Below are 13,218 nucleotides of genomic sequence, written 5' to 3'. Positions count from 1 at the left end.
ACAGTTTTCAAAGAAACTAAATGTGCAGCTACCATATAACTAAACAATCAACTTCCTAGGTCTTTATCCCAGAGAAATGAGAAGAATGTTTACAGGAAAAAAAAAAACTTGCTGTGGCTACCTACGTGGATTGCTAAATTAAGACATGATTAGATGGATATTTATAGATTAGATATTAATTGTTCCTTCATCAAATGTCCTATGTTACAGAGCATTAATGAGGATGAATAAGACATAATTTTTTTTATTTGAAGAGCTCATAGACCAGACGACAGACACATAAAAACAATTACAACACTATAATTAAAGCTGTAACAGGGGTGTATATCGTAGTGCTATGGAAATACAGAGAAAGGGGAAGCTAACTCAACCTGTACGTAGTAGCTAGTTTCTAAGTCATAGAATCCTGTGGTTTTCAAAAGATCCAAATTTGCTTCCTAGCTCCAAAATTGTCTCTGTAGTTAACTGTGAGAAATTACAGAACATCATGTTGTTTCAAAATTTAGGATCTGAGGTTCCCAATATATGTGCTATACCTGACCCTGCTTGAGGTCCAACTATTTCCAGGTACGGCACTGCGAATGAGTTGGTGAAATTAAGAGCCTAGGCTTTGGAGTCAGACTCCTTAAGTTCACATCTCAGTTCTGTTGCTTATTAGTTGTTTGACCATGACTGAGTCAATTAACCTCTCTGGACTTTATTCTCTCCAATTGTAAAGTGAAAATAATAATAGTATACCTATCCTTCACTAATTTCTGAAACCACCCATGAATTTAAATGGTATGTCATTCACCTCACTGCATTCTTATTCTATTACTTTCAAACATTTATATAACCTTTAATTGTATAAATAATAGATTCAGCTGTACAATAATGATAATCCACAGTTGATTTGGTTTTCCATCCATTGTATAAAATAAATTTAAAGTTTCTCAAATATTTCATGCAACTTTTCATGAACTATGCAATCTTACAGAACATACCTACTTACATACATATTTGACCAAAAGCAAATAAACTGAAAGTTATAGCAGAATCCTGGCAGGAAATGGATAGCACACCTGGATTTGGGTAATTTGAGGAGAGTTTTTAAAAGGGACTATTGACAAAACTGTGGGGAGAGTATAAAGAAATCACAAAGGGTAGTGTGGCACTCCAGAATGAGTAACAACAGGGAGCCATTACCACTCTTGGATGTGAAAGGAAAGGGGAGGGAGCCATCATCAGAACTCAGAGAGGACCACTTGACAGGAGCTGAGACCTTTGGTAGGTCTATGGCAACCCAGTAAAGAGATATCTGGGAGCAAAGATACCCATATCTCCTTCTTCTCATTCTCTGTGACCTCCTACTTCCCCCCATTGGCCAAATCCAACAGAAAGCCAGAGAACAAGAGAATCATCAAGGCTATGCATACAGGTCAGCTTCCCAGAGCACAGAGCAGGGCTGAGATGAGTACAAGTTCTGCTGGGGCAAATGTGAGAAAACCAATACATAACACTTGATAGTTTAGGGTGGAATTGTATTGCAACAACAACAACAACAATAACAACAACAACAACAACACAAAACATGTAACAAAAACAAACTCAAGAATGGTTGACAACTTGTCACTAACTGGCCTCTAAGACTGAATTCAAACTTATGGAAAGATGGTGGAAAAGCTTAGGAGCCTCTAGGAAAAGCATCCTGCTAAATGCTCATGTCAGATGTTGCCACAAGAGACAGTTAACAGGGAATGTCTTCTTCAGGATATATAACCAGGAGGAAAAGGAAATAAGCAGAGAGGATTTCCCTAGAGCCAGGGTCTGAGAAAGAAGCTCCATTGCCTCAGTGGAAGAGCCTCATTCTTACTATCCAGCAGGATGCAATATGGGCAGTGCGTTTCCTATCCACACTGATCCAAATGGGAGTTTTTACTGCAGTTATCTTCTTTCTTGCCCCACCATTGTAGACTGAGTGATTTGGAGAAGATCATTTTTAAAATTAAGTTTGCCAGGGCACATAGAACCACAGCCAGAACTGTTGAAGAGAACTGTATATCACACAGGGATACTAAGCTTTGATCTGGTTGCAGTACCTAGGGTCGTACTCCTTGGGAGAAGAAGTAAATGTATCCCACATGAATTTAAATACATGAAAATAAGGAAATGTATAAACATTGCATAGCCAAAGGAGCAGACTGCGGTGGACTTTATGGATGGCCTATCCAAGAACCTTTTATAAACCCCTTCCCCTTGCCCTTCTCTACTAAAGAGACTGAAAAGCTAAAATACACACCTTTCCAGATTCCCTTGTATCTATAATTAACATAGTTGGGGATACTAAAACGTTGAAAGAAGTCTCTAAGGATGGATTACTGTCTTTCTTTCTCCCTAGAATATAAACATGATGCCTCGAGTTGGAGCAGTCATCTTCTGAACATGAGGATAAATTCTGCATACTAATTATGATAGAGCAAAATGATAGATGAAATCTGGTTTCCTGATTATTATTGAACAGAATTTTTAGCCTAGTTACTATAGACTTATCTCATATAATGACTATTTGGTTGGCAATTTTTTACCATAACAGCTTTTTAAAAGTTATACCATTTTTGGACAAAGGTTCCTTTTGTCGTTTTTGTTGTCGTCATGACTTGTTTACTCCAAAATGCACAAAATAGATATGCTATAATAACATTTTGATATTACCGTTTCATAAAACATACTCAGGTAAATCCTGACCATATAGTTGTTAGTCAGAGAATATTATATAGACAAAATATGAGTTGTGCACCATGTTGAGAGGGTTAAATGTATTGAAATATGAAAAGCACTTATAACAGTGGCTACCATATGACATGAGCAGGGCCAGCTTCATAAGCATGGACCTGGAGTCACAGAGGCCCAGTGCTTAGAAGGGTCCCATGCTTGGTTTAATGCTCTGCTGCCGCCATCTTGAAATCCTTAATAATTGTATCTTGAACTTGTTACTGTAAATAAACACTGATAGAACAACAGAACATGCACATGCGCAAAGGAGATATGTGCAACATGTGTGTCCTCCATTCCTTGTGGCCTCATTTGCATATCGTGTGTGCAATAATCCATGAGCACAGAATTCTGGTCACTATGCATGCGCATTAGGCAAAACTCAAAGCAAGAACAAAGTAAGTATGTTACGTCTACAACTGAGTAAATGATTGCATTGACAGCCCCAGGAAGCCACGCTTTCTGTTTGAGCTAAAACTTGCTCTGAATGCAGAAACAAGGCAATGTCATTCTAAAAAATATGAACAACCAAGGAGCCCTATTATCTTTTCTATTTCCCTGTATTAGCCAACTACTTACATGAAAAATTATGATATAGAAAGAAAAAGAAAAATAGGGCAACTCACAGCTCCTTTTCCTCTCTGTCCTTCCTTCAGCAGTTAAGCTGAAGGTAGAGAATGTTGATAGAATATGCACCTATCAAGAAGTAAAATAAAATAAAAACAGTTGAGTTAGTTTTGTGCTGTGTCCTCCCTGTTCTGGTAAGAGCAAAATGCATATGCATGTATGAGCTACAAAATACAAATTGTGTAATTTCAGTGATTCCACATACAAGTTAAATGTTCTTACATTTGCATTTAAAATTAGTATCATATAATATAAAAATGAATAATAAAATTCATGCTAATAATTAAAAATTTTAATTTTTCTTTATTTAGAATGACATTAAATGGAAAATTTAAAACGCAGGACAAGTCAAAAGACCACAAAAGAAAAGAAAAAGCTTTATATTTTAATACCTTTAATGGCACTTTTTTCTTGTTTTTCTTCTTTTTTGAACAAGGAACCCTGAATTTTTATTTTGTACTGGACTCTGCAAATTATGTAGTTGACCCTGAATTTGATGTACATGTACACATAGCACATACACTGAAATTATAAGCTAGCTATAATAAACACTAATTAGACACACAATTAACAATAAATGGCCCTTTAATAGAGTGGGACAAAAACACAACTTTGCTAAGAGAGCCTACTTTATAGTGCATAATTTAGCTAAAGATTCATTTTCTGTAATACCTGGGGGTAAAAAACAAATTCTCTCTCCAATCTAACGTTGGCACAAGGACAAGCAGAGAGGCAAGGACCAAAATTTGGGGCATTACAGAACCTGGGAGAAGCTCAATTCCCTGAGGCCTTCACAGCAGCTCATTGGTGTGCAACAGGGACAGTCCTCTCACTGTGATTGGCCATGGCAGCAGAGAAGGGACAGATTCATGGTTGCTGCCCTACCTCAGTCTATCGTTTAAAATTGCCCTGAGGCAGAGGTCAAAGGGGTACTGTAAAACTGGCACAGGCACCCAAGCCTGTTGGTAGGAGAAAAAAATTCAAAGGCCAGGTTTTATACCCAAAGTCTATGACTCTAATGGATTTGAGGCATTGGATAATAGACCCTGGAATTGAAACCTACTAAGTTTTTAAAAAAGTTACAGGGTCGGAAAACCCCTAAGCATGGCTATTGACTTCCTTGGGCCTCTGGAATTCACATCAAAAGAAAGTGGTCTTAGAAAGAGGTACAGTCATCAGATCAGCCCTAATTTCTACAGTGGTTCTGGGTTATTAGACAAGGGAGATCTTCAGACAGCAGAACTGGTGATCATGGAAATCAATGGGCAAAGGAGATTTTCTCTCCAATCCCACATAAGCTGGGCGGCTGGCAGGTAGACCAAGGGCTGCTGGAGTCTGGAGTCTTTTTGCTATTCCTTTCCTGCAGGAGAGAATATATGCTATGGTCCAGGGGCTATTGTGTTCTCTCCTTTCCCAAATGAGAATTGAGATTGAACTTATTCTGTCCTCTCTCCACTATTTCATATATTTTATATATTTGACTTGAAGAGCTATATTTGGAAGGTGGCTGGATATCATCCAGAGAACCTGGACTTGGAGCTGGTTAAAGCACACAGGAGATATACGGTTTAACTCCACTTAGAGAGTGTGCCAGGAATGGCTTGTTAGTATCCACTGTCACTGTCAGTAAGGTCCACTCAGAGGTCCACTGAGACTTTACTGATGTCTTGGCCAAAGGTGCTGCCTTCTGACCTCTCGAAGCCACAAATTACCAGCGGTGCTGCCCTCTCCTGAGTCCTCAGTGTCCTGAAGGCACGTTGTGATCTATGCCTGACCTGGAAGAAGATGCCTCATCTTTACTTGGGCACAGAAGCAACACTGCCTACATCCTCATGTCTCACAATGTCACATAAAGTCCCTTATGAAAAAAGCTCCGTCATTCTCTGCAGAGCCTCAATTCCAAGTTTCTGTGGCTGGCCAAGGGAACATCACTGAGACTTTACCATGTTTTCCAATTTCTCCTTTCCTCTGGGACTTGGGCATCCTGTCTTTTTCCTTTTACAACCAACAAAACAAAGCCAACCCTCTGGCAGGCCTGCCCTACCAGTTCAACAGACAAGCCTGGTCCTGTTTGAATCCCAGTTATGAGTCATTGCAGAAAAGGGACTGATCTGAGTGTTAGTAAAGTCTATTTTTTTTAAAAAAAACAAACAAACAACAACAAAAAAAAACAAACCTCTCAGATCTTGGAGTGATTGAGCAGATTTTTAGGGCAATCCATTGGAATCGAGCAGTGGCACTAGAAGAAAATTATTTATTAATGAGTGAGGGGTATTATGCGTAATAGCAAAACACGATTTTGTTTAATTCTAATTAAGGCCACAAAGTTGAGAACGCTAGATGGCAAGTATCTCTATATTCTAAAGTGAGGCAGTAGACCATGTCTGTGGGATCTGCTAAGAGGTGACTCAAAACTGCTTTTTCTTCTAGCTTTAGTGAAGGATGGAGAATGAGGATTTCTTGGAAGTCTGGGAGGTGTCGAGCTCTGTGGTATGGCCCCCATCCTCCACGTGAGAGAGGGTGCTGCTGTCTCCCACCTGAAACCAAGAGAGGGGGCTCCATAAGTCCTCATGAAGCTGTAGTGCTGGAGTGGAGACTGGTGAGAGAGCTCACAGGAAACTGTGACACCTGAACTCCCACTGTTTAAAGAATCTGGGGTCTGTCTCCTGCCTGGAAACTTCTAAGGTGAGAGGTTCTCTGGACCTGCCCCAAAGTGGGGCAAGGTGAGCGGCTTCAGTTGAGGCCGCGCTGACCATATCTCCCTCCAGGTGTAGTAGATTCTCCAGGCTGCAGTGGCCTGTGTGGGGCATTCCACTGGAAGCAGGATCTGAGAATATGACTCAGCCATAAAAAAAGAATGAAATCTTGCTATTTGTGACAACATAGATAGACCTAGAGGGTATTATTATTATGCTAAGTCACATAAGTCAGACAGAGAAAGACAAATACCATATGATTTCACTATGTGTGGAATCTAAAAACAAAACAAACAAACAAAACAGAAACAAACTCATAAATACAGAGAACTGATGGTTATCATATGGGAGAGGGGTTAGGAGGGATGGGTGGAAAAGGTGAAGGTATTAAGAAATACAAATTGGCAGTTATAAAAACGGTCACAGGAATATAAAGTTTGGCATAGGGAATACAGTTCATAATATTGTAATAACTATGTATGGTGTCAAGTCAGTATGGGGTGTTCACTTTGTAAGTTATATAAATGCCTAACCACTGTGCTATATATCTAAAACTAATGTGATATTGAAGGTCAATTGTAATTGAAGAAAAAATTTTTAAGAAAGAAACAGGATCTGCGGTGCTGGGAGTAAGTAGCTGTCTGGGGGAGTGAACTGCCCATGTCCAAATACAGAAAGTGATGGATGTATCTGAGGGTAGAGTCCCCAGAGGACCCCCCCCCCAAAGAAAGAGCCAACTTTGGTGTATCTTCCATGCAGAGGTCACTAACACCAGGTTACCAAAGCACACATCGGGTCACACCTGTTTTCCCCTCACCTGTCCCCTCCCTTCCATCTTCTCAAACCCCAAAAGAACCAAAGGCGCATAGTGAGCAGGAGAGGAAGAGTAAAGGAGCCAAGTCAGAGAATTGTGAAGATAAAGAAAAGACCATGTCCCTTCTCCGCTGCTAGTCTGTGGATGGTGGCGGGGAGAAGCTGGAGAGATCAAAGTTTTCATTTTTATCATACAGGACTTGTTAATACTGTGCTTAAAAACAAAACCCTTTAATCTCTGAAAGGGACTGTAAATCTATGGGATCTGCTTAAGCTACCATCCAGAGGCTGAGAAAGGAGATCTGACAGGAGATATATGAAGATCAAAGTAGGGGAAAAATGAAGGTGCTTCCTGCCTACACCCCCTGGAGTCCAGTACATTCAACAAATTCAAACCTGTTACACCGGGGATACTGGGGAGAAACTGGAGGGGAAGTGGTTAACATATATGGATTTCAAGTAAATGCCTCACTATAGAAAACTGGAATTGATGTTTGCAATGTTGTATTTCATTATTAAAACGACAGGATTAGATTGGGAGGCATCAAATGTGGATCTTTCGTAGTTTATACCAATGACAACTAAAATTATTTTCCCACCACAGTAATTCATTCCCTTGGAAGAAAAGAAAACCTTAAGATTTGCTTTTTATACTTCACATTCTATCATAACTATTTTCCATGTTATTTCATATTATTTTGAATGCAGTTTAAATGACTTTATAACCATACCTTATAAAAGATGTTTAGATTACTATCATTTTTTCTCACCTACAAATAACAGAGAATGTAGATAGGATCTGCTTAAGGATCTACAGAGGATTTGCAAAAATTTTAAAGCTTACTTCCTTTGGTTATATTACAAGGGACAATTGAACTTCTAAATCTCATGATTACTTCAATTAGAATTTGTGATAATTCAAGGTGTAATTGATTTATATTAATTATGACTGAAAGTAATTTTTTGCTCTGTGAATTTCAGGGCCTTACTAGTTAGAAAAGGCAATTTAGTCTAAAGCTGACAACTTCTTTTTTTTTCAATTCTAGAGCTCATAAATTAATTTATTCTATGACCCTTCAACTTCTGGTTTTAGCAATAAATTGTTTTGTGCTAAATGGCTTGTATTTATTATTCAATCATAGTTTATTTTGTTCTTTGTTTCTATATTATATGTGCTAGTTAAGGACAAATTGCTTTTATGAATATTTGTAATAAAGAAATCTCATTTGGTAGAATAACCATTTCCTTATCATTGCCAGTTCGTGAGATTTTTATCTTAACATGCCTATAGCACAAGACTATGGATTGTTTTCAGAATTCACAGTAATTTTAATTAACTGACTAGATAGTTCTGTGAAAATAAAGTAGCTTATAGTACATATGAGAAAATTTGAGTAGTATAGTTAACACATTAAAATTTTCTCATTTAATAATAAGGTAATATTACATAAATTGTATGAACAGAATAAAGTGTGTCCCACATTATTTTGCTTGGAAATATGGTTTTATAAAACAAATAAGGTTTCAATTGTCAGAGAAGAGGAAAGAGAATAGCAATAATAATAAACGATGCCTGATCTGACCCAATGATGTGTATACATTTAAAGTGTCCATATATAAGACTAATGTTTAAGGACTTGAATTTGGCTTCATTATTTTTAATATGTTCAGGATAATGTGAATAAAGGTAACTTAATTTTAATGTTTAATTTGAATGTCTGGCAATATGTCTTTCAGCAAAGAAAACTGGACTCTTTCCCCAGTTGCCTTTGGCAATAAACCCCTCAGTGACTGGTCTTCATGACCTCATCCTGGAATCTGGCTTGAGTGACCAGCTCTAATCACCCTGAAAATAATGCCTCTTTGTCTACTGGAAAACAAATGGTGACAGATTGGCTCTTTCTGCTATAGCCATAGCTCATCTGACTAGCTTTGCTCATGAAAGTCTTCAAGAAGTATGGAATACAATTTGAGGAGTTAGTTGTGTGTGAAAATCTTAACGAACTCAGTCACCTTGTAATTTAATGGCCAAGAAGCAGCTGTCTGAACAGATGAGCCATTAAATCTTAGATGTGGGGCTGTTTGACCTTAATTTGCATACTTTTAAAATCCGATTTTGCAGGATGTGGTTGGCTCTCTGAATTAAGTGAGGAGTCTCTGAGCACTGCCTCACTCCTGTCAGGTTACAAGGCTACAGAGCAGAGCGAGCCAGTCACAAACGGGAAAACAAAAGGTGGTACAGCTTTCTTGGTTTTATATAGCTTTATTAAATTAAAATGATTGTATACAATTAGCATTAGCTCACTGGTCACTTTTGTTCTCTGAGATGGTCAATCAATTTATGGCACTGGGAGATCTGTGGTGAGTAATGTAAACATCATTTATGTTGGTCTTTATAGTATATTTATTTCTGAATATAGATATGACTGTTGCTGGGATTCAGAAAATTGCAACAAAGTAATAGACACTGAAATACTATTGCCAAAGGAAATGCCTAGAGGAACTAGGCAGGTAAAAAAGTTGTGTTGTATGAGAGACTACCAATGGACCTTTAATATTAGTAATAGAATCCTGCACAGAATACACACTACGCGGTCCAGGCCACCTGGCAACTAGGCCAGACCACTTGTTATGGAGTGTTATGGAATGAATTGTGTCCTCCCCAAATTCACACATTGATACCTAACCCTTCCCCAAGTGACTATATCTGGAGATAGTGTCTATAGGAAGAAATTAAGTTTAAATGAAGTCATAAGGGTGGGGCTCTAATCTCAAAGGACTTTGGCCTTCTAAGAAGAGGACGAGAAAGCTCTCTCTCTCCCCACTATATGAGGACACAATGAGAAGACAGCTGTCTGCATGCCAAGAAGAGAGCTCTCACCAAAAATCAAATCAGCCAGTACCTTGATTTTGGACTTCCTAACCTCCAGAACTGTGAGAAATAAATTTCTGTTATTTGCACCACCCAGTCTGTGGTACTTTGTTATAGCAGCTCAACCAGACTAAAACAGCATGTGATTAAGTTCTGGCCAGTGAGGTATGAGCAGAAATAATAATTGTAACTTCTAGGTTGTGCATTATGGAGAACAGGCACGCCATCCTTCTCCCCTTCCTTCCCCCTTTCTCATTAGCAAGAACCTGTACAAGGTGGGAGTCAGCTATCTCGGACAACTCAGATGAGGTCAATGCCTTAGCATGGTTGAGTAACAACACAGAAGGGGCCTAGGTCCCTCACACCATGGATCTGTCATCCTAGCTTTGTACTGTTTATGCTAGAACTATATTACATGAGAAAAAAACACGTTTCATTTAAGTAATGTTACTTTGGGTCTTTGTCTTAATAGCAGAAACTATTTCTTAATTCACACAATGTGGAGACAATTGAATAAAGTGGTTAAAATCCTAAAAGCATTAAAATCCAAACTTTAGAAAACAATGTGCACGCAAAAACAAAAACAAACACATACATCTTAGGGTAGATTAAACTACTTTGCAGTTGCGGCAGTCAATTTGCAGCCTCTTTTTTGAAGCCTGGATTCAAGAATCCCTGGAAAACTGCCACATGCTACATATTTATCTCCCTCTGTTCCCATTTGTTCAAATCTTTCTCACATAGCCCAATAAAGGTGACTCTGCCTGCCAATCCTTTACAAGATCAAGACGTGGGGGCGGGGAGGGGAACACCTACTTCAGTTCCTTTATTATTGATTGGTCAGTTAATTGTGAAAACAAGAAGTTGAAAAACAAGGGCCATGGGTTTATGAGGTGCCAAAAGAAAAGGAATTTGGGGATGGATTGGCGAGAAAGTGCCCTTGGAGTGAGGTGGGAAGAGGGCCATCCCTTGTTACGTAGATGGTACTGGAAGAGAGCCCATTGATGAAGGAATCAGAGATCTGTATATTCTGACAATCTTCCAAGGGTTAGTGAAGTGCCTCGAGGCAAGGCTCCCTTCTTCTAATTTGCACAGTTACAGTATGGGCTAGCATAAGTGCTAGGGTAGGGGCAATACTCTGGCCGGGGCTGAAGAGCAAGAGTGGGAGACTTTTCAGGAGTAGAGAGAAAAGGTGGCAATGGCCAGAAAAAGGAAAAGTTATCTTTTCCTTTGTAAAAATCAGTGAGGATTTGCAGTACCAGTAGGGCCTGAGTTTCAGATATGCAAAGGGGCAGTAGTATCTAGATCTTGAGACACCACTGGGTGGGAAGGGGCAAGGGGGGGGGGCGGTGAAAATCTCACAATAAGATGAGCAATGATGTGTAAGTGCTAGGGACACTTGATTAGAAAGGTTCCTATATTTTCAGTCATTTTCAGGATAATCCTAGACATTCCAAGCGGTGGTGGTGGGGCGGGCAGGGGGCAGGGGGAGGTGGGAATAGGGTGAAGAGAGATTTCCAGTATCATATTCCAACCATTTAAAAAATTTGTTTTATGTCAAACTTATTTTAAGAATAGTGGTCCCATATTTCAGGTATTTCCAAAAGTTGAGGGGAGAGGGAAATGGCAACACTTAGTAAAATTCATTGCCCATGTTTTTTTTAATACTATATAAATGTTCCAGGTCAGAGGTTGTAAACCGGCTGCTCAAGTCAAACTTGGCCTCGCAGTCATGTTTCGCTCTGCTGACATCGCATTTAAAAAGAATTGTGATTAGTTGCCAATGTTTAAGAAAAAGAAGTTTCACAATAAAATTGGGACTTGAGAATTCTTTTTTGAAAACTAAAAATGTGGCAATACAGAGCTGATGTTTCCCTATGGAAATCATCAGTGGAGCTGAAGAAAGGCAGCCTCTTTTAGACGAGCCTCTGCTCTTCAGTCTACTCTAATTCCCGATTCCCACCCGGCCTCCCTCATTTATGTTCCCTGTCTGGCTTCTGTGGGCATTTGACTTGGCTTCTCTTGCTGGATTCCAAGCAGGGACTGTTTTCCCCTGACAAGGACCTAGTGTATCGCTGGTGGAGTACTTGGCGTACGTGCTCTGTAAATAGTTATTGAATAATGAATGAATGAATTGATCTTGCCCAAGGTTCGCCAAGTCTGATGTCAATGATTATCCTCAGGCTAGAATACATTATGGACCAGGGTTTTGATCATCTTGCTTAGACCTCTGCTTCCAGCCAGGAGACTGAACTGTCAAAGCCAGATGTCATGAATCTATCTCTAGGGAAATGGCTTTTGTAGTTATTCCTGATGAGTTTGTGGAACCTGGTCCTGCTCATTTTTATTGAAACCTTTATTTTCTGACTGCCTACATTAGTAGGCAATGGTAATTTGGGCCCAAACTAAGTGATTTCTAGATCGGTGTCTTTGCGTTTGTATATCTTTGTAAAGCTGCTTTAGATTCTTTGTTAATAAAAAGATGACTTTTGTCTGGTGACCTGATTTTGCTTATCGGTTTATTCAGCAATTCTGGGATTTCAGTAATTTCCTCAGGAAACTATTTGATTCCAAATGAAACACTTAAGTGTTTTATCTGCAAGTAACACACAGTCTCCCAAATGCACTGACTTTAACTTATGAGTCATTTAAGAGAAAGGAACGTTAAAGGAAAACTAGGGTTGCAGGGAGCATGCAGAAAAGGAGCAGTCGAGGTCATTTGGTAGTCTCAGCAGAAGTAGTGGAGTGGGGATTGTGAAGGAATATTTCAACTCTGAATTACACTGGAGTATACTGGTATAAATTTGAATTGAAAGCACTTCTAATATTAAAAGAAAATCATCGAATACATACTTTAGGGGTGAAAACTCTTCAATTCTGGTTTAATACTTTTCTGCCATTCTGCCTTGCCTATTGTCATGGATTCTGCTCTTTTTTTCTGGAATACATCTCTCTAGAGTTCTGCAGGCTCATTGGTGTTTCATAAATAAGCCAGAAAGGATTTAAAACTCCTCCCAGAATACAGTATATTAAAGAAATAACACTAAAATTTTAGTTGGCTCATTGCTAAGATCTTTTATGTCCCTATGTGCTAGGCATATCATCTCAGGTAATAACTGCTCCCTCCATACAATTTATGAAACAAAGCTTTTCCTGCTCTCACTTTGAGTGTGTGTTTCCTGAGCCCTTTTCCAAAGCCCAACACTTATAGGCGAGAAAGGCTTTCACCTCCTTCTGGAAGCATTTATTAAGTGTCTCTGGTGTACTTACTACCTGGTCAAAGAAGAGGCGGAGAGTGGTGGTTGGAAGGAGCAGGGAAAGGAGAGAAAGCGGCACAGGAGAATACAGAGGGATCCTGTGATGAAATAGCCCCGGTCAAAAAGCCAGCCTTAAGGAACAGATGAAATTTATACATTTTATTCATGCAATTCATTCACTCATTCATTTATCCATTATTCA

At 39.1% G+C, this 13,218-nt stretch overlaps 1 protein-coding gene across 1 annotated transcript in view; it reads right to left on the bottom strand.

Annotated features, from left to right (window-relative positions):
• Positions 1-4,892: 4,892 nt before the first annotated feature.
• LOC111743044 overlaps positions 4,893-13,218 on the bottom strand; it is a 24,276-nt gene continuing 15,950 nt past the window's right edge. The window contains exons 2-3 of the mRNA XM_023533627.1: positions 5,555-5,617; positions 4,893-4,917 (exon numbers count right to left, since the gene is read on the bottom strand). Of these exons, the coding sequence (XP_023389395.1) occupies positions 4,893-4,917; positions 5,555-5,617 (88 nt within the window). The remainder of the gene's footprint in view (positions 4,918-5,554; positions 5,618-13,218) is intronic.

Source organism: Pteropus vampyrus, unplaced genomic scaffold, assembly GCF_000151845.1.
Source record: "Pteropus vampyrus isolate Shadow unplaced genomic scaffold, Pvam_2.0 Scaffold106, whole genome shotgun sequence".
NCBI classification, from domain to species: domain Eukaryota; kingdom Metazoa; phylum Chordata; class Mammalia; order Chiroptera; family Pteropodidae; genus Pteropus; species Pteropus vampyrus.
Note: the sequence above shows the minus strand (reverse complement) of the source record. Positions and strands in the feature narration are given on the sequence as shown.